The sequence below is a fragment of the Hypanus sabinus genome, chromosome 1, assembly GCF_030144855.1.
Source record: "Hypanus sabinus isolate sHypSab1 chromosome 1, sHypSab1.hap1, whole genome shotgun sequence".
Classification (NCBI taxonomy): domain Eukaryota; kingdom Metazoa; phylum Chordata; class Chondrichthyes; order Myliobatiformes; family Dasyatidae; genus Hypanus; species Hypanus sabinus.
Window position 1 is genome coordinate 151,084,474 of NC_082706.1, and position 25,754 is coordinate 151,110,227.

The following is a 25,754-nucleotide window of genomic DNA, read 5'->3' on the forward strand; positions in this document are numbered from 1 at the left end:
CATATAAGATTATTAAGGGATTAGACACGCTAGAGGCAGGAAACATGTTCCCAATGTTGGGGGAGTCCAGAACTAAAGGCCACAGTTTAAGAATAAGGGGTAGGCCATTTAGAACGGAGTTCAGGAAAAGCTTTTTCACCCAGAGAGTTGTGGATATGTGGAATGCTCTGCCTCAGAATGCAGTGGAGGCCAATTCTCTGGATGCTTTCAAGAAAGAGTTAGATAGAACTCTTAAAGATAGCGGAGTCAAGGGATAGGGGGTGAAGGCAGGAACGGGTACTGATTGTGGATGATAAGCCAGGATCACAGTGAATGGTGGTGCTAGCTTAAAGGGCCAAATGGCCTCCTCCTGCACCTATTGTCTATTATCTATTGATAGGGGTCGGCTTATGTAGGGTGAAAGTTGTACCATACAAGCCAAGAGCTAAAGTGTTGGAGGAGCTACATGCTGGTCAGCTAGGCAGGATCAAAATGAAAGAGTTTGCTCGAAGCATTGTCTGATGGCCTGGGAAGGATCAGCAGATCAAACAGCTTGCCATGTCAGCATGTCCATCTCTGGGAACGGCCTGCATTGCCCTGGCAGAGGATTCGTGTGGATTTTGCTAGATTTTTGATAGTAGTGGATCCATCTACAAAGAGACCAGAAGTGATCCCAATAGATTCCACTACAACCTCACATGCTGTTGAGGTGTTGAGAAGCCTCTTCCCCAGGAGTGGTGTTACAGAACACTTAGTGACAATGGACCACAGTTTGTTGTGGAAGTTTATCATTCCTGAAGCTGAGTGAAATAAGACATATTACATCTGCATTGTACTACCCAGCTACAAATGGAAAAGTTTGTCCAGAGTCTAAAGAACTCACTGCAAGCATTGTCAGTAGGACACACTACACTGGCACTGAATCAGAAGGTCACCAATTTCCTCCTTGCATATCATAATGCAGCACATTCAACAACCAACAACTCACCAGCTCTGCTGTTCCTGGGCCGTCCCTTGCTCTCATACTCAGATCTCCTCAAACCCATTCTCAGAAGGCGTATGCAGACAAACAGCCGAGACAAATTGAGGGCTCTGACATGGAAGTTCGGTGTTTCACAAGGGACTACAAAGGTGATCAAAAGTGGGTTCTTGGAAAGATTAAGGGCAGATCTGAACCATTCCCTTGCACAGTGGAAATTGCATCTGATGTTGTCTGGAGATGAGGCATCAATCAGTTGAGACAATTGTTGGAGAGGAAAGGTGGCCAGAGCTGTCAGAACCACTCCCTGCAGTTCCAGAGACAACTCCTACAACCATCACAGAGGAGACCTCATGACCTGAGATTGTTCCACAGCCACAGTAATGATGTTAGTCATAGTGAAAGAAAACAGTCAAACACTTAAACACTTAAAGCTGTGAAATGCAGTCCCAAACTATTAATCTGAAACCAACAGGAGAAAAGCATTTCCAGCATCACCTATTTCATAGTTCTAATGTAGAATTTTTGATTAGGAAAATTTATTTATTTACTCAGAGAAACAGGAGCTCTTTTCTAGATTCCATAAAACCATAAGAAATACAATATACCCAGAATGCTGGAGGAACTCAGCAAGTCAGGCAGCATTTATGGATTTGAATGAACAGTCGACGGTTCAGGCCAGGTCTGGAAAGGAAGGATGAAGATGTCAAATTAAGAAGGAAGGTGGACAAGCTTAGAAGGTGAAAAGTGAAGCCAGGTGATTGGAAGAGGAGTGATGAACTAAGAAGCTGAGGGGTGATAGGTGGAAAAGGCAAAGGGCTGGAGAAAAGCAGAGGGAATGATCCCTGCAGAAAGCTGAGAGAAGTGTGGAGAGGTAAAGATCTGATTGGTGGGTAGGGTCCTATTGAAGATGGCGGAGGTTATGAAGAAATTTGTGTTGTATTGGAGGAATAAAAGAAATAGAAATAAAAGTTGAGGTGAAGCACTTGGCCTTTAAAACCAGCTTTATTGTTTAATAACATCAAAGTAATCCTTAGTTTCAACTCCACCCTCCTATATTCACTCACATCAGTTAAGTCTTCCGGTCTTCAGAAATCTATTCAATATGTATCTTCAAGACTGGCTTGGTAGTACAGCACTGCCACAGATGGAGCCAGCTGGGTCCTGAAATACATAGCTGCCAGACTGGGTCTGCAGCAGGTAGTGAGTGACCTACTTGAAATCTTCACCATTTTACATGTGGCCACTTAATCTATTCACAACAGCATTGGTAGAAGTGACCATCGCAATGTTTCTGCGTTCCCATCACGCATAACCTCCATTCAGTTTGTATGGCACTACAATCATGCTACGAAGGATAGGCTTGGAACGTGTTTATTATCTCAAATCTGGGCATCTGTGACACAACATAGACCATTTGCAGCAGTGGAAATCTTTCGTTTGCATCCGCAACTGTATCCAGAGATACCGGCCACGTGACAGATGCACTGCCATCTGGCTGGTCGGAGGACACACCACGCACCAATCAACATTTGGTCCCTCCCAACTAATCAATGCACACCTAAATTATTGGTCACCTTAATTGGATTATCGCGCCCAGCCCCATGCTATAAAAGGTCATGTGCCTGGCTCGGTCTCTCTTACAGACCACCTCATTGAAGGTAAGTGCATTGATTTATGTTTGGGAAGGTCTATCGTTTGTCCTGGTAAGGGAGCCGTGGTTATCCAAGGTCAAGGGGGATAGCTGTCGTAGTGCTTTTCCCTTGTTCTTTGTATGTGTAACCGTACCCTGTCCCCACACCGCTTCCTGTGTGTTGGACATCCTGGCAACAGTCCTGAAGACAAGTGCCTATGAATTACATATTTTACCCAATCTACAGCCCATTCCAGTTATCATATTGGTGTCTACCCAGTAATATGGAGAAGTGTTCAGGTACATTGTGCTGAGAAAATCCAATCTAGATATTGACTGCTCAGTCAGTCTGCGAATGGGATGAATTGTTCAATCCAACTGTAGAATTCTATTTGTAATTCAGTAAATGAGGAAGACGTGAAAGTTTCTGTGTATTTATAGATTTTGTGCAGACTAGAAGAACTAAAATGCTTCCTTTATTGGACTTAAATCAATGTTTCATTACTATGTCTCTCCAGGAATGTGACCAGCAGATGATATATGATATGCTGCTCAAGCTGAAATCCGTTGTCTATTTGCCTGGTGATTTTGTATGCAAGAAGGTAATCTTCATTTTTCTCCTAACCATGTAGTAAATTGTTCACATCTATTGAGCCAGTTAAATTCAGACAGACATGGTTTAATCATTGGTATATCCAGAATTCATAAATTAACTCAACATTAAAAATGTTTTGATTGTGAGGCTTTCAAACGGCATATAAAAATGCAAGCAACACACACAAAAGGCTGGTGGAACGCAGCAGGCCAGGCAGCATCTATAGGGAGAAGCACTGTCGACGTTTCGGGCCGAGACCCTTCGTCAGGACATAAAAATGCATGATTATTTGTAAATATAGGTGTTTGTATGTGGCCTGGTTACACTACAATGCTACTAATAAAAACGCTGGAGATGGGAGCTAAAATTCATGATCCTTTACTGGCAGAAACCGAACTCGGCACACACATACAGATCAATATGCGCCTAATAGCGCATGCTCAATACGTGCCTAATAGCATATGCAATGGCATGTCCCTACAACATAAAGTAGTCCCTTATTATACTGTTGGCCATACAATACACTCCTCCCCTTCTATTTTAATAGTTTTTTTACTGCGTCACTATGCTAAACAAATGTCTACCCTTAACATACAAATGCCTACCATTTGTTTACTTAGTAACTTAATAATATCAAATCATAACAAACTGACATAGTAATATTAAATTATAACAAGCCCCTTTTTTCTTTTGTTTTTTTTTACTTGTGGTCTAAGACCCATTCATAACTCAAGTCTCTGGGGAGGTCTCCCCTGCCTCTCCCGGTAATGTCTGACTTGAAATGTTTGCTTCGGAGAACGAGTCTCCACAGGTACCTCAGCACTGATGACAGGCTCATCTGTGGAGGAGGCTAATGTGGTCATAGCAGGAGTGTTTGCTTCTATGTCATGGGAATCCGGGCAAGGTGTTGTTGTGTTTTTCACCCGAGCATCCAGGATGTGGTCCACATGCCATCTCCATACGTTCTCTCCCACCTGTACTCTATACATCAGTGGCCCATCTATGGCGGAAATTATACTTTTCAGTCCGGTAATCACGTGCGAGAACTGCCTGACCCACACTGAAGCTTCATGTTGACTTAGCATTCATGTGTTTGAACTGTCTGTTCTCTACATCACGCTGTATATCTGGTTTGAGAAGATCCATGTGGGAGCTCAGGTTCCTGTTCAGAAGCATGATCGCTGGAGTCTGGTTTATGGTCTCAGGTACTGCATCATGATCAGGGCCGGATTTAGTGGGGCCGGGGCCCCTGGGCTGGAGGTCCTGATTTGGCCCCTGCTGACACTGTAAAATGCTGCTGTACCAAGCAAAAACAGGCAAGAACAAGAGCAAAGGTCGTACTGGTCTAAATATCAAAGCTGTGGACCAAGACATTGGTTTAGTACAATACGTAGGCTATAAACTTACAGGCCTTAAGAGGGAGGACAGAAAATTTAAAGGACAGTATCTAAAGCACTCAAAAATTGACTTAGGCTTAGTTGGCTTAGTAAAAGTTATGAAGGAGACGAAGTATGATGTACCCAATCTTAAATCTTTATTTAGCTATTGCTGAACATACCATAGGCCTTATTTCTCAAACAATGCCAAAGCATTTTTATCTGGGTATTTTTCTCAACCGTGTGTTCTGAGAAAGTAAAATGGAAATGAGAGACAAAAAGGCCAAGAGAGATGGCACCTTGGCAAACTAGGAAACTTGACAATACTCCAACAATCTTTTTGAAAACTGAGATCTAGCACATACTAACCTCTTGCTGTGCTGTGTAGTTTGCAGAGTAAAGACCACTTATTACTTATTAGGTTTGTAGACGATCAACTATTAGCCTATTGTCACAAAAACAGGAACAGCACTGACACACAAGCCTAGATATTTACAAAGTCTGATGCTTGTTTTTCAAAATTAAAGCCTAGTTCTTCGGGATTTCTTTGCAGCAAAGTCTTTGATCAGATCACTAAAATCCAGTTTCTGAACAAGATCACTTTCAAGTGACCTCAGAGTCAGATGATTCAGCCTGTCCTGTCCCACTGTGGATCTGAGCCTATTCTTCACTAGCTTGAGCTTGTAGAAAGATCACTCACCACTTGCATTTGTGACAGGGAGAGTCAGGTAAAGCCTCAAATCAATGCTTACATTTGGGAAGATGACCTGCAAGTTTTTTTTCGCTGAGGAAGCATAAAAGTTCTGTTGCAGATGAAATATCTTTACTGATCTACGTGTGCAACATCTGTGCTTGAATCGCTGCTAATAGGAAAATACTTGGCCATTTTGATTTCACTGATGATCTCTGACAGAACTCGATCACTCACGAGCTCAATAAACTCATCACATGTTTTAGGTGAAAGATATGAAGGGGTTCCTGATCCCGCATTTCCAAATTTCTGTATGTGCGCCTTCAAAAACGGGTCAAACTCATTTATTACCTCTAGAATGCCCATGTAGTTGCCGTTATCAGGCCTGCAAAATATGTCACTGGAGCCAAGGATAGCCAGTCCCCTCTCGACCAAAAACTTCACAACTGTCACTGCTCTTCACAATACGTTGGTCCAGTAGACACACTCTGACTCGAACTGTTTTTGTAGTTCTGTATCTATTCTTCCACTTTCAGACGCTAGTGTAATGTGGGTCTGTATCGTTTTCCCGTGGCATTCGCTATTTTCAGGCTAAAGCCAGTTTCGAAGATGGACTGACAGTTACCATCGCTGAAGATGTAGCATGCAAAACAAATCACACAGCCAGTGGAAGGAGCAATTGTCTCAATATGTACTCACCATTTACGAGCTTGCGTTTGAAGTGAAATTTGGAGAAAAATCATCTCTGCTACTTGTATACTCGCTCAGAAGGTTTGATATCCACATCCTTATTCTGGCAGGACTCCAGTCCTATCTTAGCCCAGTATGCTCAGACTGAATCATTTAATATTTCCTTTCCCCAGCAAGCTCGATCAGTGCTGTAAGGATCCTCAGTAGTAGTAACTGTAACCCCCTGGGTCGCCTCAGGCTCGCTCAGCTTATTCTCGTCTAGGGGGGAGCAGCCTTCGGCCCCACCAAACTGGGTAATCAGCTGGTGTGGATGCTGTGTGATGTCCCCGCCTCGCCCAAAAACAGACAGTACACCATAAGCGATTAAATGAGTACAATTTATAAAGGTTACTATAACTAAGTGATTAATAATGATACAGTATATATGAAGAGAAAAAATAAAGAAAAGGCGCCAAACTTATCAAAGTCCAAACCACTTCGTGCACAACCGTTGGAGCTCAATTACTGAAGTCTTCTGGCCACCATTCGATCCCCTCCGAACTCCTCGACTCGCAGCTCAGGACCCTCCAAAGTGGTCAACCAAGCACATCTAGCTTCATCTCCCTTCCTCGGAGTACCTCCGGGCCTCGGATCCCCGCTTGGGGTCTGATCCTTGTCCAGCTTACAGCATTGCGTCCTCTCTCTCGACCCCCTCGTGCCGATCTGCCCAAAAGCCCGTCAACAAAAGCTTACAGACTCAGAAGAAAGAACATTAATCCCCATTTGGTTTACAAAGGAATACAATTCTCGTTATCAGTAAATTTTAACCCAAACCAGCTTCTAGCACTCTCTCGCAACAAAGAAACATTCCTGCTTTTAACAAAACAAAGAAACCCTTTCCCAATAGTAACAAAGAAAAAGGAAGAAACCCCCTTTACATAACGTTAACGTTAATGGCGGCCAGACTTGGTTGTTTGAAGCCCTCTGTGGTCGGGAATTACAAAGTCGTGCTCTCATCCTCCAACATTAGCTGCTGACTATGGCGAGGACAGTGCTCCTGTGCTAATGCTGGTGCTAGCGCTAGCTGTTGGACAAGTCTCTGTTTGTCCACCGGTCTCAGACTGTGACAAGAGGGATGGTACTGCTGCATCATGGAGAACAGGCTTTAAAAATTCTGTCAGTTTCAATGTCTTTTTTAATGCTTCTTTCTCACAGTCCTCTTTTTCTTGTTTCTTTTCTCGTTTCTGTGTTCCACTCTCATACTTTTTTTGTCCGCCATGATGATAGCTACCCATTTTGGGCCCCTCTGCAGCTCCGGACCCTGGGTTCATTTCTGTTCAGTGACATTTTATCTGTGGCATATTCCAGAGATTTTTGTTGTATCTCAGAAGCACCCCGTGCCGCTATTTCCGTTGATATTACAATGTTTAGCACTTTCTCTTGTAAGGTCTCTTTCACACAGAAACCTCTTCTGTGTGGTTTTGCAGTGCATACCACACACTAACCTGTCCCTCAATCCATCTGATAGTCCAGCTCCAAATTGACAATGTTTTGATATTTTGCGCCGTTCAGCTAATGCTTTCACTTTTGCTCTGATTCCGATTGTAAAATTTAAATCTTTCAGCAATGACCAGAGTTTTGGGGTTTAAATGGTGTTGGAGAGTGTCTTCTATTTGTTTGAATGTTTCATCAGCTGGCTTTTCAGGGGTAAACAAGCTCCATAGCAGGCCATATGTTGTTGTTCCCATAATATTGAGTAAGATGCTGGCTTTCTTTTCATCATGAACACCGTTAGCCTCACAATATGACTCCACTCTTTCAATGTAAGTTGCCCAGTCTTCAATGCCACTATCAAATGCTGTAATGGTTCCAATCCTCGCCATCTTTATTATGTTAATAAGTCCCGTTCTCCACTTATTTTCCTTTTTGACTCACGTGTCCTTTTTGCTAGTGCCACAAGCACACTCTTTCTAGATGTGTGTGTGTTGCTCCTTTTTATCTCCCTTCTGGGGCAGGCAGACCCTCAGTCCCTGGGGGTCAGTGCCGGCTGTGGTCTCTGCTGGACGTGCTGCAGCTCCGAATGTGTCTCTTGGTCTCCCGACATTCCCGACCCCAGCTCTGCTCCCACTTCCTTTCAGACCTCGCTCTGCCTCCTTCTCCTGCTCCTTGGCTCATTCTTTGCGCTCTTCTTCCAAGTGTCGTTATCAATTAAAATATGGCATTCCGATATGATGTTGGTTCAATAACCTTATCACCAATTTGTTGTGTATGTGGCCTGGTTACACAACAATGTTATTACTAAAAACACTGGAGACGGGAGCTAAGGTTCATGATTCTTTACTGGCAGAAACTGAACTCGGCACACACATACAGATCATTACTCGCTTAATAGCACATGCACGATGTGTCACTACAACATAAAGTAGTCCCTTATTATACTGTAGACCATACAGTACAGTGGGAATGATAATTTCATCATTCTTCAGGTATGAATTAGGTAACTGCAGAAGATTTCACTAATGCAGATGATAATTATTCTTTGCTAGAAAAATGAACATCATAAAGTTTCACAAAACAAAAGATAAAACCAACAGATTTGCTTTCCATATTTTACCAGATAATACAATTATTTTAGTTTATCTCTATTATAATTGTCTCCTGAGAACAGAGGTTATAATTCCTCGTATGTCTGGAATCTGGGCAATTTTCTGGTAATTTTATTCATGTTCTTATGTGAGATATAATGTTTCAATGTCTGGTGGTAATTTTGAGAACATTGTTGAGGGAAGTGAAACTACAGCCATTTGCTCCAAAATCCTTTAACAAGTTGCCTTTCTTCAGGAAAGCAAATAACCAATGTATTGTCTCAGCCATAATAGATGGCATAAAATGAAGTTTCTTAATGGTCAGAATATTCTCATGCCAGATGCATTCCTTGGAATTTACTGGATTTGGCTGAGAACCTCAGTCACTAGCAACAAAAAATCTAAACCCAGAGCCATATGTGTATAGTCAATACTATGCAACACACAGAAAATACTGGAGGAACTCAGCAAGTGTGACAGCATGTTTGGAAAGAAATAAACTGTCGACAGTTTGGGCTGAGCTATACTCTAATAGTTGAAAATATTTACAAATAACATTAATTTGAAATGTCTTGAGGATTAATTAGCTAGTATTTAAAAAAAATAATCAAAACTGTTTTTAAACTATTCCAATGTTTTCAGACTATTTTTAAAAAATTAAAGGCAATAGCAATTCTGGCATAAATGGATGGAACAAAAATAGTCAGGGATAGTTCTTCTAACATGTTCCAGATTCCAGCATCTGCTGTCTCTTTTGATCTGATGACCTGATCTAATATATCCTAGAGTCCAGCAATTTCACCTGAACATCAATCGACCCACTAATATGTGCAAGTGACCCAGCCATGAAATATCATTGAAGTCTTTGACAGCTGGCTTAGCCATACACCCAACTTGACTGGCTGTAAAAGAAACGATACGAACCCCGTAACTGGGTCACTTACCAGCAAAGATAGAGAGGTCCGTTGAAGTCTGATGGTACTATTTTTAACAGTATTTATTGATAAAGGGGCACAAAATAAGATCAATGCAAACATACAGAGAATATACGTCGTCAATATTAAATCTAAAAGCACAGGTATAATAATAATCTATGAGAAATAGCTCTATCGTTGTCTAGGGGATAATGTATTGTCCGATGGAAATATAAAAGTCACTGTTAGTTCGTTTAAGCTGCAGCGTTTTTGGGTTTGAGAGGGAGACGGGTTAAACTTGCCCAGTTCTTGGATGATGCCAATCCTTCGAGTTGTTGGGAGTTGGTTTCCCCGTTGTTAGCTAAAAGCCATTTTTCCATGGTAAGGGCACCAGTTTCCAGGGCAAAATGGAACCGAATGCACGTGGCCTCCCACCGGCTTCCACTATCACGGGATCACTAGCATTTCTTCTGGTGCATCTGAGGGGCTGTTCCCACAGACCCTCTTTTATCCTGACTCACAGGATCTCAGATGTCAGTCAGGTTGGGGTGATGCAATCCCTCCCTCAACCAGCCCACTTTGCCTGAGGGCTTCCACGTAGCACAGTATTACAATACACAAGTTCGTCTTCAAGAGACAATGGCCGTGTCCCGTAGCTTTATATCGCCGGGGGAACGAGACATTCCGCACGTCTCTCTCTCATTTCCTGGGTCTCCTGACCCAAATCAATAGTGATCTTGCGATTCTCACAAAGGAGGGGGCTGTAGGCGTAACAGACAATATTTAAAAACACTTAAAAATGAGGTAAATTATAAAAATGAATTAACATTTATTTTAGAAGCTAACTAAAATATTTGAAAATAATTAGCAATAAAACAGAGTAATGGTTTAAAATTAACTTATCCATATTTCCTACAGCCACAACCTACAATTCCCCATTGAAATCCAATGCCAGGTCTGAATGCGTCAGCAAATTGAGATAGCTGTTAGCTAGCAAGATCAAGCCCAATGTTCTTCCAAACACTGTGATCTTCCTCTGTGATGCACATTACCATCCACAGGAGTGCGAATGTAAAAGTCCTTACTGTGAACACTATCCTTTCATTTTCTCTTATTCATGCTTAGATGATCACTCGAGATTGCAACCAATTTCAAGCTGTTGGCTCACTACTAATCACAAAATCTAGATCATTATGCTTGGTTTTCCTATAAGGCCTTGGTCTTGATTAGTAAGAGTGTCAAAGGTTACAGGGAGAATGCAGGAGAATAAGATTTGGGATGGGTAATAAATCAGTCATGATAGAATGGCAGAGAAGTCTCAATGGGCCAAATGGCCTAATTCTACTCCTATGTCTTATGCTCTTATGACATTATTGTCATCATAGAGTCTTACTGCATGAAAACAGCCCAATAGGTCTAAAGGTATGGATAAAACCCCATCTTTTAAATAGACATGAGAAGACGGAGGCAAACACGTTATTAAGTATGCCTCTCTGGTACATACTGTAATGTATTTGTTTGTCTTCCCATCTTCAATTCAGACATCCCAAAGCCTCCATGTGACTTAACCTACTTCTAGATATAATATACCAGGACTCTTAAAGATATTTAACAAAATAATGTTCAAGGTGGGCTCAGCTTTTAAAGTAATTATTGGGATTTAATTACAAAAATCAAACAACTGGACACATAGCAATACAGTTACAATGACAATACAAAATAGTTTGATCTTTTAAATCTATATTTTGCTCCTAACAGCTGTGATTGTAATAGGCTTTTTTTTTGTTAATGACAGCCTGTAATGTGCCAGAATGCTAAATTCCTGTTCCATTTCATTCTGGACCAAGCTGATTCAATTTTATGGTTCAGTTTCCCTATCTCTGTCCTCAAACCATTGCCTTAAGTTATCTGTTTACATTTGTACTGCCTGGCATGCATGTTAATCGGTTCCGAGAATTCCATTTCTAGATTGAATGTCCCATAGCTCAGAGCATTTCCATTATTCAATACAGCCTTGGGGTCTAATTTGTGCAGTAATACTGCACTAAAGTTGTTACAAAAAGCTTCCTTGTTATAACAAGCTTTCTCCAAGTCTGAGTTCTTAGTCTCCCCAGTCATTAACAGGTACGTGGTTGTTGTCTGGTATATCCGAAGGTGACAAGAAGTAGAAAAGCCACTGCACTGGGGCATTCCCACTCTCTAGCCCTCGGAGGTCCAGGTCCAGTAGTCGTCACAACTGGGTCTTCCTTGTTTGCAGAGGATGACCATGACTTCTTCTGTGCCTTGTCACGCCCTTTGCTCTCCACAAAGCATTGCAGATATGCCGTCCTGGCCATCAGATCTCACTGTTGATCTCAGACCAACTGCCGAAACTGACTGCAATTGCTAGAACTGACGTGTCCCAGTCTCACTGGGGTATGAGGCCCTCCGGCTACCCTCACCTGGTTTAGCCTGCCTGTTGAAAGGGTGCACCGGGGTGTGTCTGCTATCGCATACAAACAAATACTTGTAGCTGCAGATGAGACCTGAGTATCTGGTGGGGACCAAAGGTGAGTGAGCTGCCCCAGAATGGACACGACAAGCCCCTTCACCAGAGGTGCTACCCCTTCCTGGACATCCCATATACCCTAATTAAACATATACATACACCCCTGCTATTAGCATATACTTATACATATGGGTGGTTGTGATTTAAACTGCCCATAATAATTGACAAAACTGTATTTAAGAACTTGCGATAATGAGTTAAATATTTTTGCATTATTTTTCATTGACAATTCAAGTAACTTCTATATAGAAAATAAAGGAATTGCATTTAAAAAGTAGGTTTCATCTTCTCAAGGTGAAATTGCTTTGTGACCAACAAATTATATCTTGTAAATAAATGTGACAACTGCACACAAAGCAAAGGCTCACAAACAGCAATTAATCAGTGTTTACAGATGAATTTCTGCTTGGTCACCAATGGAATACTAAGTTCTTCAAGCAACTATTCTGGGATCTTTATCATTCAACACACACATAATGCTAGAGAAGCAAACCAAGTCAGGCAGCGTCTATGGAGGGGAATAAATGCTTGACATTTCTGGTGGAGACCCTTCGTAATGACAGCTTATTCCCCTCCATAGATGCTGCCTAAATTGTTGAGTTCCTCTGGCATTTTGTGTGCAATGCTTAAGATTTCCAAAATCTGTAGAATCTTTCATGCTTAGCTTTATCACCCAAATGGCCAAGTAAATGGGATCACGGTGCCTTTCAGCGCTTCACTGAAATATCAACCTGGATTATCTGGAATAAGCTTTGAACACATAAAATCTTTGAAACAGAGATGTTAGGGCCAAGGCTGAGTGATCTTTAGTTTCTCTCACCAAGGACTAGATGTTTCAAATATTTTCTGTTTTTATTTAGTTGTGACATTCACAATATTTTGCATAAATTATAATTTGGAACTCTTACATAAAAGATCAAGTAGTGTGAAAACACCAAATGACTTTGAACCTGATATTGTGCACTTCAGGGAGATATAGGAAAAGAAATGTTCATCATCAAGTCGGGAGAGGTTCAAGTGCTTGGAGGACCAGACGGTAAAACAATTCTGGTGACCTTGAAGGCTGGATCTGTATTTGGAGAAATCAGGTAATGGTCCGACTGCTGAGGAATTGATTTACAGTACTAAATGCCTAGCATTTTTAATGAGAACATAGTTTTTATCTTGCCTCAAAATAATACATTTTTTGATATTAATAGAAAAGATGGGGTGAGGTTTGAGTTTAGTACTGGAATGGGGTTAAAATCCGCCAAACCAGCTGCAATATTTTCATTGAAATCAATTCAAAACACATATAGTAGATCTATATATTTCATGTTTCCTCAAACTTGATATTAAAAAGGGCCAACTAAATCTCAAGTAAATATTGTAATGTATTGGGGGGAAAGTTCAACAAAAGTCAAAAAAGGAAGAGGAGAATTATCCAAGCAACAGTATTCAATTGGTCCAGTTAAAATAGAAACAAAAGAAGGCCAAATTTATTGTGAGGGTGTCCCACATCTGTAAGCTTTGTGATTTGTCACCTTTTCTTTCATCATTGAAAATACAACATGCTGTTATATCAAATGTATTAACCAGGGCACCAATAGCAAACACCAGAGGGCATATGTACAAAATTAAGGGAGGAAAGTTTAGGGAAAACATCAGGGGTAAGTTTTTTACTCAGAGGGTTGTGAGTGCTTGGAATGACTTGCCAGGGATGGTGGTGAAGGCTAAAACATTAGGGGTATTTAAGAGCCTCTTGGACAGGCACATACATGGATGAAAGAAAAATAGAGGGTTATGGGGTAGTGTGGGTTTAGTACTTTTTTTTAGGATTATATGGGTCAGCTCAACATGGAGGGCTGAAGGGCCTGTACTGTGCTGTAGTGTTCTATGGTTCTATGGTTCTGGAGACCGTATCAGTACAAAGATCTGCATGGGATCCCAATACCCGAGATTACCATATCTCATTTCTGTTCTTATTTGATTAATGTTTGCAAATTCACAAAGAAGTTAAAAAACATACAAAAAATTGAAAGATAAAACTACAAAAGCAACAAATGTAGACTAGGATTGAGTAGGAATATGAGATTAGAAAATCTTTGTATAATCCTCTCCAAATAAACTTAATGCTGTTTTCTTACATGAATGAAGTAACTCAGATTGTGATGGAACATCACCATTGGATGGCAGCATTTCACCTCATTGCTGTGTAGGACACAGTAAAAGGCAATGAAACTTCGGGCTCTGACATATACTCAACTGGTTGAGCTGTTGACAATGATGTTTAGTGGTCATAGTAATACTTCAAAACATAGCTCAGAGATAAACTACAAATAGGAAAGGTCCAGTACAATCAAAACTACAACCATTTTTTTATACAAACTACAAAATAAATGTTACCTTGTTCCTTGTCCTTCATCTATTTTAAATGCATCAGTGTTCCTTAGCTCTGGTTTCACAATGCAAGTGTATTTGACATGTCTTTCCTTCAAAAACTCAGCAGGTATCTGGCTGGTGGAGTCTGATATGTTCCACTGGTAAAATATGAAGTGTGTAACAACACAATTTCACCTCTGTCATCGTTCTCAGTCTATCTTTTGTAGTCTAAACTGGCAAACAGCATGAGGTTGAGTGATATGGCAGTATGCTCATATGACTGCATCCACTCCTGTTGTGGAGTTAAGCAAATTCAGCACTATTGAAACTGCCTTCATTGCCACTTTAATGGATTATCTTTTGCAAAGTAAATTCTGGTAATTGAAGATGGTGTTTGTACAGTATTATCCATATCTTCATCAACCTTGAATATGCACATGACAATTATGATGATTTTTCTGCAAAATCCACATATATTGCTTGACTAATCTGTTGGAGTTTTTTGAGGGTGTAACAAGGATGTTAGACGAGGGTAAGCCAGTAGATGTTGTGTACCTAGATTTTCAGAAGGCATTCGATAAGGTGCCACATAGGAGATTGGTGAGTAAAATCAGAGCTCATGGCATTGGGGGCAGGGTTTCAACATGGATAGAAAACTGGTTGGCAGATAGAAAGCAAAGGGTAGCAGTGAATGGGTGTTTCTCAGACTGGCTGGAGGTGACTAGTGGGGTACCACAGGGCTCTGTATTGGGACCACAGCTCTTTACGATTTATGTCAATGATTTAGATGAGGGCATTGAAAACTATATCAGCAAGTTTGCTGACGATACTAAACTGGGTGGCAGTGTGACATGCGAAGAGGACGTTAAGAGAATACAGGAAGACTTGGATAGGCTGAGTGAGTGGGCAGATACTTGGCAGATGTCATTCAATGTGAATAAGTGTGAAGTTATCCACTTTGGAAGCTGGAACAAGAGTGCAGAGTATTGTCTGAACGGTGTCGAGTTAGGTAAGGGAGAAATGCAAAGAGACCTAGGAGTCCTAGTTCACCTGTCAATGAAGGTGAATGAGCAAGTGCAACAGGCAGTGAAGAGGGCAAATGGAATGTTGGCCTTTGTTACAAGGGGAATTGAATACAAGAGCAAGGATGTTCTTTTGCATTTGTACAGGGCCCTGGTGAGACCACACCTGGAATATTGTGTACAGTTTTGGTCTCCAGGTTTAAGGAAGGACATTCTGGCAATTGAGGAAGTGCAGCGTAGATTCACTAGGTTGATTCCTGGGATGGCAGGGCTGTCTTACGCAGAGAGATTGGAGAGATTGGGCTTGTACACGGTGGAATTGAGGAGATTGAGAGGGGATCTGATTGAAACGTTTAAGATAATTAAAGGATTTGATAGGATTGAGGCAGGAAATATGTTCCAGATGTTGGGAGAGTCCAGTACCAGAGGGCATGGATTGAGAATAAGAGGTCAGTTATTTAAAACAGAGTTGAGGAAGAACTTCTTCTCCCAGAGAGTTGTGGAGGTGTGGAATGCACTGCCTCGGAAGACGGTGGAGGCCAATTCTCTGGATGCTTTCAAGAAGGAGCTGGATAGATATCTGATGGATAGGGGAATCAAGGGATATGGGGACAAGGCAGGGACTGGGTATTGATAGTGAATGATCAGCCATGATCTCAGAATGGCAGTGCAGACTTGAGGGGCCGAATGGTCTACTTCTGCACCTATTGTCTATTGAATACCATGGCTTGTTTGCATAGGAGCAGGATTTAAGATGAGCAACTGGTGGATCCTTGGAAAGATTTTGACATGGTTGTCTTTCTTTTACATGTTCAGGCTACCCAAGAGGAAAACATTTGAAAATATCCTTGATAAAAGATCTGTTTCAATTGTTTTCTTTGGAATAGCTATTCTTGCCTTGCAATTAAACTAGAGGATCACAGTATTCTGGAAGCAAAGCTTAAACCCATTTATGTAATGTGACAGCAATGCACCATCTTCATATTCGCCTCATCCATTCTGGATATGTTAGATGCAGATATAGTAAGGGCATTTAAGAAACTCTTAGAAAGTCACATGTATAATATAAAAATTGAGGCTATGTAGGAGGGAAGGGTTAGATTGATCATAGAATAGATTAAAAGGTCAGCACAATATTGTGGGCTGTGCTGTACTATGTGTTTGTACACGCACTGAATGCAGGAGCAAGGTATTGGGTTGTGACTACAATGCATAATCTCATTTGCTGTTTTGTATCTCAGATGTAGGTGTAAGAACTGGCAGCCAACCCAGCACATCCATATTTTGATTGTATGATACACCCTTAACATTCCTCACCATGGCTTGTTTGCATAGAAGCAGGGTTTGAGATGAGCAACTGGTGGATTCTTGGATGATCCTGACACTCTTGTTGTTCTTTTACATGTTGTTGGATTCTGATATTTTAAATCCAAGTTTCTTTCAGAGGGCAGGAAAGAGGCACAAAACTTGTAGCTTCATGATCATTATGTACTAAGCCTTGATATAACAGAGTAAAATTGAAAATAGATGGAGATAAAGGTCTGCTAAGTGAAGGGAGAGACTAAAGGCCAAGATGCCACTGCCTTATGGTCGGTTATTTTTATATCCAGAAGAAAAATTCCATTCACATTTGTAGATAAGAGGTAAATGATGAGATAACTCCTATTCAAATAACGCAGAGCAAAGAAATTTTCACTGCTGTCCAGAATTGTACCAATGTAACCACTAGGGGACACATTGAACTTGCTTTTAGATATATATAGTGACCACAAGGAAGCAAAATAAATGGTTAATTCTTTATAAGTAATTATATAAAATACAAGCAAATAATTAATTGTTAAACTGCAAAGAAAATAACAAGTAAATGGTATAATCTAAAAATTAGAACCAACAATGTTCAAGCTAACCAAGGAAAACCATTTGAAATCTTCATTGATCCAGAACTATTTAAGAAGTTTAGGTACAACCTATGGAAGGCTATGTTAAGAGCAAAAAAAAGTCCAATTGTGGTTAGAGATGGAATTGGATGCATATCAGTGCTAGCAGGTGTTGTAGGCTATTGTTTCTTACAAAGTGGAACCAAAGATCATGAACAAAAATGCTGCTTCACTCACAGATGAGCTCAACACTTATTATGCATGCTTTGAAAGTGAGAATAAAACTATATCTATGTGAATCCCTGCTTTGTCTGGTGATGCTGTGATCTCCGTCTCAGAGGCCGATGTCAGGACATCTTTCAAGAGGGTGAATCCTCACAAGGCGTCAGATTCTGGTGGTGTATCTGACAGGGCTCTGAAACGCTGCGTAAACCAACAGGAGGCAGCGTACAAGGACATCTTCAATCTCCCACTGCTGCAGTTTGAGGTTCACATCTGCTTCAAAACAATCATACCAGTGCCCAAGAAGAGCAGGGTGAGCTGCCTCAATAAGTATCAGTCAGTGGCACTCTCATCTACTGTGAAAAAGTGCTTTGAGAGATTGGTTATGGTCGGAATCAACTCCTGCCTAAGCAAGGTCCTGGACCTGCTGAAATTTGTCTATCACCACAATAGGTCAGAATCATAATCAAGTTTAATATTACCACCATATGCCATGAGATTTGTTGCTTTGTAGCAGTAGTACAATACAATATACATATATAAAATAGTTAAATATATAAATTAAATAAGTAGTGCAAAAATAGAAATAAAAAAGTAGTAAGGTTGTATTCAATGTCCATTCAGAAATCAGATGACAGAGGGGAAGAAGCTGTTCCTGAATCACTGTGTGTGTGTTTTCACATTGTGTACCTCCTTACTGATGGTAGCAATGTGAAGAAGATATGACCTGGGTGTTAGGAGTCCGTAATGATGGATGCAGTCTTTCTGAGTCATCGCTTCTTGATGTCCTGGATACTATGGAGGCTAGTCCTCATGATGGAGCTGACTAAGTTTATAACTCTTTGCAGCTTATTTCAATCTTGTGTAGTAGGTCCCACATACCAGACAATGATGTAGCCAGTTAGAATGCTATCCATGGTACATCTGTAGAAGTTTTCAAGTGTATTTGTTGACATGTCAAATCTTCTCAAAGTCCTGATAAAATAAAGCTGCTGTCATGGCTTCTTTACAGCTGCATTGATATGTTGGGTCCAGGCTAGGTCCTCAGAGATAATGATGCCCAGGAACTTGAAATTGCTCTCTTTTCCACTTCTGATCCCTTTATGAGGACCGGTGTGTGTTCCCTCGTCTTACCCTTTCTGAAGTCCACAATCAGTTCTTTGGTCTTACTGAAGCTGAGTGCAAAGTTGTTGCTATGACACCACTCAACTAGCTGATATATTTTGCTCCTGTACGGCCTCTTGTCATCATCTGAAATTCCACCAATAGTTCTTGCATCGACAAATTTATAGATGGCATTTGAGTTGTGCCTAGCCTTACAGGTGTAGAGAGGGTAGAGCAGTGGGCTAAGCACACACCCCAGTGGTGTGTTGGTGTTGATTGTCAATGAGGTGGAGATGTTATTTCCGGTTTGCAGAGACTGGTCTACCGGTTAGGAAGTCAAGGACCCAGTTGCAGAGGGAGGTACAGAGGCCCAGGTTCTGGAGCTTTTTAATTAGAACTGTGGGAGTGATTGTGTTAAATTCTGAGCTGTAGTCAATAAACATCATCCTGACATAATGAATGGAATCTCACTGGCTCTCCAGTCGGCCTTGAATCACTAGGACAATAGCAGTACCCAAGTTAGGCTGCTCTTCATTGATTACAGCTCAGTGTTCAACACAATCATACCCTCGTTTCTAATCAACACATTCCAAAAGCTGTGCCTCTCTGCAGTTAGATCCTTGACTACCTCAATGGTCAGCATCTGGTATGGAATGGCCAGTGTACAGGATCAGAAAAAGCTGAAGGAAGTTGTAAGCTCAGCCAGCTCCATTATAGGCACTCTCCTCCCAGACATCGAGGACACTTTTAACAGGCAATGCCTCAAAACTGTGACATCTTCATTCAGGGCCCCCTCCGACCTCTTCCCATTGCTACCATCAAGGAGAAGGTAAAGGAGCCTGAAGGCACACTCTCAGCATTTTATGTATAGCTTCTTCCCCTCTGCTATTCGATTTCTGAATGGATAATGAATCTATGAACACTAGCTCATTACTGTCTTTTTGCACTACTTGTTTAATTTACTTCTTTATATTGCAATGTACTGCTGCTGCAAAACAACAAATTTCAGGACATTTTACTGTGATATTAAACCTGATTCTAATTCTGATTCTGACATTCAGAATATTGTCCTGTGCAGTCAGTAATAATGCTTATCACTGTATTCTGGCTCTGACATCAAATTTATATCTATGAATATATAAAACAGTACCCTTCAGAAGCGTGTGGCCATGTTTTATGAAGTTAAAAACTAATCATGCGCTCATTGCCATTCTTCTTATTGACAGACAAATCTACACCTTTGCTTCAATTTAAGCCAGTGCAGCATTGGCCTTATTGGATGGTAGTGGAGAAAAATCAGTGCATTCTGCTTGGCTGGAAACAGCACATTTTTATCACGTTTTATGCATTAGAACTTATAGATGAGAGCAAATTGAACTCATTTCCTTCTGGAGTGTAACTTACAAAGATATTATATTCTATTGTTCCCACAGAACCTCAATCACACTATTAAAATATCAATTGTGGCCAATATAATATCAAGTATCAATTAACTTACACTATTAATGGTACCCTCACTTTCCTTGGCCATTTGGCATTGATTGACATAAGAGCTTCTTTTTTACATTGTGGCACCATGACTAACCAGTAAAGCCTCACAACTCTCATGAAAGGCAGGCAAAGCTTACTCATGAAAGTAGCAGCTTAGTTCTAGTTACCATTTAGCATAACCATTCGATTCAATTGATCCAAGTGCACACTTACATAACCAATTTATTACAAGGAGTCACAAACAAGAGGTGCTGGAAATCGCATTCCATGACTAATACGAGTCGCTACTTTTTCTTTATTGTACGTACTTTTTAGTACTTTTTCTTTATTGTACGTAGTCCACCACATAGAGCATGGTGCTATTCTCAATATCAAACAAAAGAAAACCTGCTGGAAATCCAAGCAAAACACACAAACTAGTAAGTTGTGTGCATTGCTATTCTCAATATATTCACCATCTATACAACACACAGATTCCTAGTCCCTTGAGGCTTCCACTAGGTCTAGAACAACAGATAGGAGGAAGAGAATGGTGGTAAATTAGCACCCGTTTAGCAATGGTGTCAAAGACACCATTAACAACATAAAGTTCACTAAGTTCCCACCCGGAGAAGGGTCCCAGAGCCATTGCTCTTCCACTGTCCCCCAACTCCCAACAATAACACTGACATAAGGCAATCCTGTAAACAATCCACTGCATGTCCCCTAAATCCACAGAACATAATCACACATTTCCAACTTGTTATCAAAGATTAATGACTTACTTCCAACATTCATCTTTATTAAAATCAGGGTTAATGTAATCAGGTTTAACTCTGACTTTAATGTCACCTTCTAAAATAACTCATTCATTTTACTAGAAGCTGAAAAGCAATGTGTGATGTGGAAATATGTAATGAGTAATGATCAGGCTGTTGATTACTCAGAAGGACCTTTGAAAATTGTAACCACAGGAGAGCCTTTCTTCACACGTATAAAACTGCCACTTACCTTTAATTTCCTCACTTCCCACCGTGACCTTAGTATATAATCCTAGGATATGCACAATATTTTGCTTTTTTCCATAAGAGTCAGGTGCAACCCTTCATCCATTCGTGGTTTATAATTGTCATTGATTAAATTTGTAAACACCAGTAAAATATTGAGAGGGCATTTTTAATTACAAGTTTAATTTCAATATGCTAACTGTGTACATTCAGCTATGATAAGGCTTTCAGGAACAAGCAAAATCTATTCAGTGTTTGCTCAAATAATACGTTATAACTCTTGCAAATAGAGGTAATGTCTGGGTCTTTGTCTGGGTCTGGAAAGATGGAGACCATGCTGTTATTTAGGGAATAACTGAAAAGAAAGTGATTATTGGTTACAATAACGGATGTCTAGCTAATTCTACATATACCTGTAAATCAAATCATACTCTGTCAATTGTCACTGGAAAAAGGGATGCTAAAAAGGAATGAAGGAATTTTTACTGAAAATGATACTAATTGTATGAAATATGTTTAGACACAATGTAATCTATTTAGTTTCATCATTGAATTTCAGTTAAATTTAAATGTAATTTTTGACATAGAAAGGGAAATAAGAAATCAAAGGAGTAGTGCTCTGTAACTACCCAGTCAAACCTCTTTATGCCATTTCTCCTCAAAGTGTCACAAAGTCAAAAGGTTATCATTCAAAATTGTGGATATAAGCCCTGGATCTTTCCCCTCACAGATGCTGCTCAACCTACTGTGCTCCTACAGCAGACAGTCTGTTGTTCCAGGTTCTAGCTTTTGCAGTCTCTTGTCTCCCTATTCGTTGTACCAATGACAGTGGTCTTCTCTTACCAGGAAGCATCTGGTCAGAGCAGTACTGATGAGGTGAACACAGATGACATCCAGATGTTAAAATTGCACATCTGAATATTATCCATCCACCTACCTCAACTCCTACTTCAGCAACTTCCATTCAGAGAGAAAGTTGTCCTTTAAGTGGGAATTATTTTAATGGCTTCAAAATAATGTGTGATTTCTCTGTGCAAAAATGAAAAAGAACTGTACGGTAAACAGATAAAATTGACTAGGACTAGATTAAGTAAACGCATACAGGCCACATTCAAGTTATCTGAGCTATAATTATCCCCTTCACCTCCCATGTTATTACTTAAAGATTCAAGATTGTTTAATGTCACTTTCAGTATACAACTGTAAAGAATAAAATAATTACTACTCCAGATCTGATACAGCACAAAATAAGATAAAGAACACAATAATAAATATACATATATAAGATAGCTTATGTACTTAAATTGTTTGTCTAAGAGTTCAGTAATGCTATTTTTGCAGTGCTTCGGTTGACTGAAACCTCTAATTGGAAACTTTGAAACATTATCTAAGAATTTAAAACTAGCACCATTATTGGGAACTGGAGAAGCCACCGTGTCTCTGCATGCCACAACTTTATTCATTGTAATCACTTCATTATGCTAGTTATTTCCTGAGCTTTTTTTTTGTATTACAGATCAATTTCTTTTGTTTCTATCATGAGTGGAACTGATGACAGAGGCTAAAGAACGTAAACCATAGAACATTACAGCACAGAAACAGGCCTTTTAGCCCTTCTTGGCTGTTCCAAACCATTTTTCTGCCTAGTCCTACTGACCTGCACCTGGACCATATCCCTCCATACACCTCTCATCCATGTACGTATCCAAGTTTTTCTTAAATGTTAAAAGTGCGCCTGCATTAACCACTTCATCTGGCAGCTCATTCCACACTCCCACCACTCTCTGCGTGAAGAAGCCCTCCTTAATATTCCCTTTAAACTTTTCCCCCTTCACCTTTAACCCATTTCCTCTGGTTTTTTCCTCCCCTAGCCTCAGTGGAAAAAGCCTGCTTGTGTAACCCCCTGGGTCACCTCAGGCTCGCTCAGCTCATTCTCGTCTAGGGGGAGCAGCCTTTGGCCCCGCCAAACTGGGTAATCAGCTGATGTGGATGCTGTGTGATGTCCCCGCCTCACCCAAAAACAGACAGTACACCATATGCGATTAAATGAGTACAATTTATAAAGGTTACTATAACTAAGTGATTAATAATGATACAGTATATATGAAGAAAAAAATAAAGAAAAGGCGCCAAACTTATCAAAGTCCAAACCACTTCGTGCACAACCGTTGGAGCTCAATTACTGAAGTCTTCTGGCCACCATTCGATCCTCTCCGAACTCCTCGACTCGCAGCTCAGGACCCTCCGAGTGGTCAACCCAGCACATCTAGCTTCATCCCCCCTCCTCGGAGTAACTCCTGGCCTCGGACCCCCACTTGGGGTCTGTTCCTCGCCCAGCTTACAGCATTGCGTCCTCTCTCTCGACCCCTCGCACTGATTTGCCCAAAAGCCTGTCAACAAAAGCTTACAGATTCAGAAGAAAGAACATTAAACCCCATGTGGTTTACAAAGGAATACAATTCTCGTTATCAGTAAATTTTAACCCAAACAAGCTTCCAGCACTCTCTCGCAACAAAGGAGCATTCCTGCTTTTAACAAAACAAAGAAGCCCTTTTGATTACATACACAGTAACAAAGAAAAAAGAAGAAACCCCCTTTACACTTGCATTCATTCTATCTATACCCATTAAAATTTTATACACCTCTATCAAATCACCCCTCATTCTCCTATGCTCCAGGGAATAAAGTCCTAATCTATTCAACCTATTCAACAATTTCTCAAGTCCTGGCAACATCTTTGTAAACCTTCTCTACACTCTTTCAACCTTATTAATATCCTTCCTGTAATTAAGTGACCAAAACAGTTCACAATACTCCAAATTCGGCCTTATGAATGTCTTCTACAACCACACCATTACATTCCAACTCTTATACTCAGAATTTTGATTTATAAAGGCCAAAGTGCCAAAAGCTCTCTTTACGACCCTATCTACCTGTGACACCACTTTTAGGGAATTATGCATTTGTATTCCCAGAACCCTCTGTTCTTCTGCACTCCTCAGTGCCCCACCATTTACCTTGTATGTTCTGCCTTGGTTTGTCCTTCCAAAGTGCAATACCTCACACTTGTCGTCCATCTGCCATTTTTCAGCCCATTTTTCCAGCTGGTCCAGATCCCTCTGCAAGCTTTGAAAACCTTCCTCACTGTCCACTACTCCTCCAATCTTTGTATCATCAGCAAATTTGCTGATCCAATTTACCACATTATCATCCAGATCACTGATATAGATGACAAACAACAATGGACCCAGCACTGATCCCTGTGGCACACCACTAGTCACAGGCCTCCACTCAGAGATGCATTCCTCCACTACCACTCTCTGGCTTCTCCCATTGAGCCAATGTCTAATCCAATTTACTACCTTTTCATGTATACCTAGTGACTAAATCTTCCTAACTAACCTCCCATGTGGGACCTTGTCAAAGGCCTTACTGAAGTCCATGTAGACAATATCCACTGCCTTCCCTTCATTCACTTTCCTGGTAACCTCCTTGAAAAACTCTAATAGATTTGTTAAACATGACCTACCACGCACAAAGCCATGTTGACTCTCCCTAATAAGTCTTTGTCTATCCAAATACTTGTAGATCCTATCTCATAGTACAGCTTCCAATAATTTACCTATTACTGACATCAAACTTACCGGCCTATAATTTCCTGGATTACTTTTAGAGCCTTTTTTAAACAACAGAACAACATGAGCTATCCTCCAATCCTCCGGCACCTCACCCATAGATACTGACATTTTAATAATATCCACCAGGGCCCCTGCAATTTCAACACTAGTCTCCTTCAAGGTCTGAGGGAATACCCCGTCAGGTCCTGGGGATTTATCTACTCTTATTTGCCTCAAGACAGCAAGCACCTCCAATCTGTATAGGTTCCATGACCTCACTACTTGTTTGCCTTATTTCCATAGACTCCATGCCAGTTTCCTTGTAAATACAGAGGCAAAAAACCTATTTAAGATCTCCCCTATTTCTTTTGGTTCCATACATAGCCGACCACTCTAATCTTCAAGAGGACCAATTTTGTCCCTTACTATCCTTTTGCTCTTAACATACCTGTAGAAGCTCTTCACCTTGACCGCCAAAGCAACCTCATGTCTTTTAGCACCTCTGATTTCTTTCGTAAGTATTTTTTTGCACTTTTTATACTCCTCAAGGACCTTATTTGCTCCCTTTTGCCTATACATCCTATACATCTCTCTCTTCTTCTTTGTCAGAGTTCCAGTATCCCTTGAGAACCAAGGTTCCTTATTCTTATTCACTTTGCCTTTAATCCTGACAGGAACATACAAATTCTGCACTCTCAAAATTTCTCCTTTGAAGGCCTCTCACTTACCAATCACGTCCTTGCCAGAGAACAACCTGTCCCAATCCACACTTTTTAGATCCTTTCTCATTTTTTCAAATTTGGCCTTTTACCAGATTAGAACCTCAACCCGAGGACCCGATCTCTCTTTGTCCATGATCAAGGTGAAATTAATGGTCAAACACGAGGAAATGTGCAGATGCTGGAAATTCAAACAACACACACAAAATGCTGGTGGAACGCAGCAGGCCAGGCAGCATCTATAAGGAGAAGCACTGTCAACATTTTGGGCTGAGACCCTTCATCGGGACTAACTAAAAGGAAAGTTACTAAGAGATTTGAAAGTAGTGGGGGAGGGGGAAATGCAAAAAGATAGGAAAAGACCAGAGGGGGAAATGCAAAATGAT

The 25,754-nt window shown here is 40.7% G+C and overlaps 1 protein-coding gene across 1 annotated transcript in view; it reads left to right on the forward strand.

The window, feature by feature from the left end:
* The window catches only part of LOC132405577 (cyclic nucleotide-gated cation channel beta-3-like), an 88,918-nt gene that overhangs the window by 37,859 nt on the left and 25,305 nt on the right, over positions 1–25,754 (forward strand). Inside the window, exons 11-12 of the mRNA XM_059990520.1 lie at positions 3,110–3,193; positions 12,939–13,057. Of these exons, the coding sequence (XP_059846503.1) occupies positions 3,110–3,193; positions 12,939–13,057 (203 nt within the window). The remainder of the gene's footprint in view (positions 1–3,109; positions 3,194–12,938; positions 13,058–25,754) is intronic.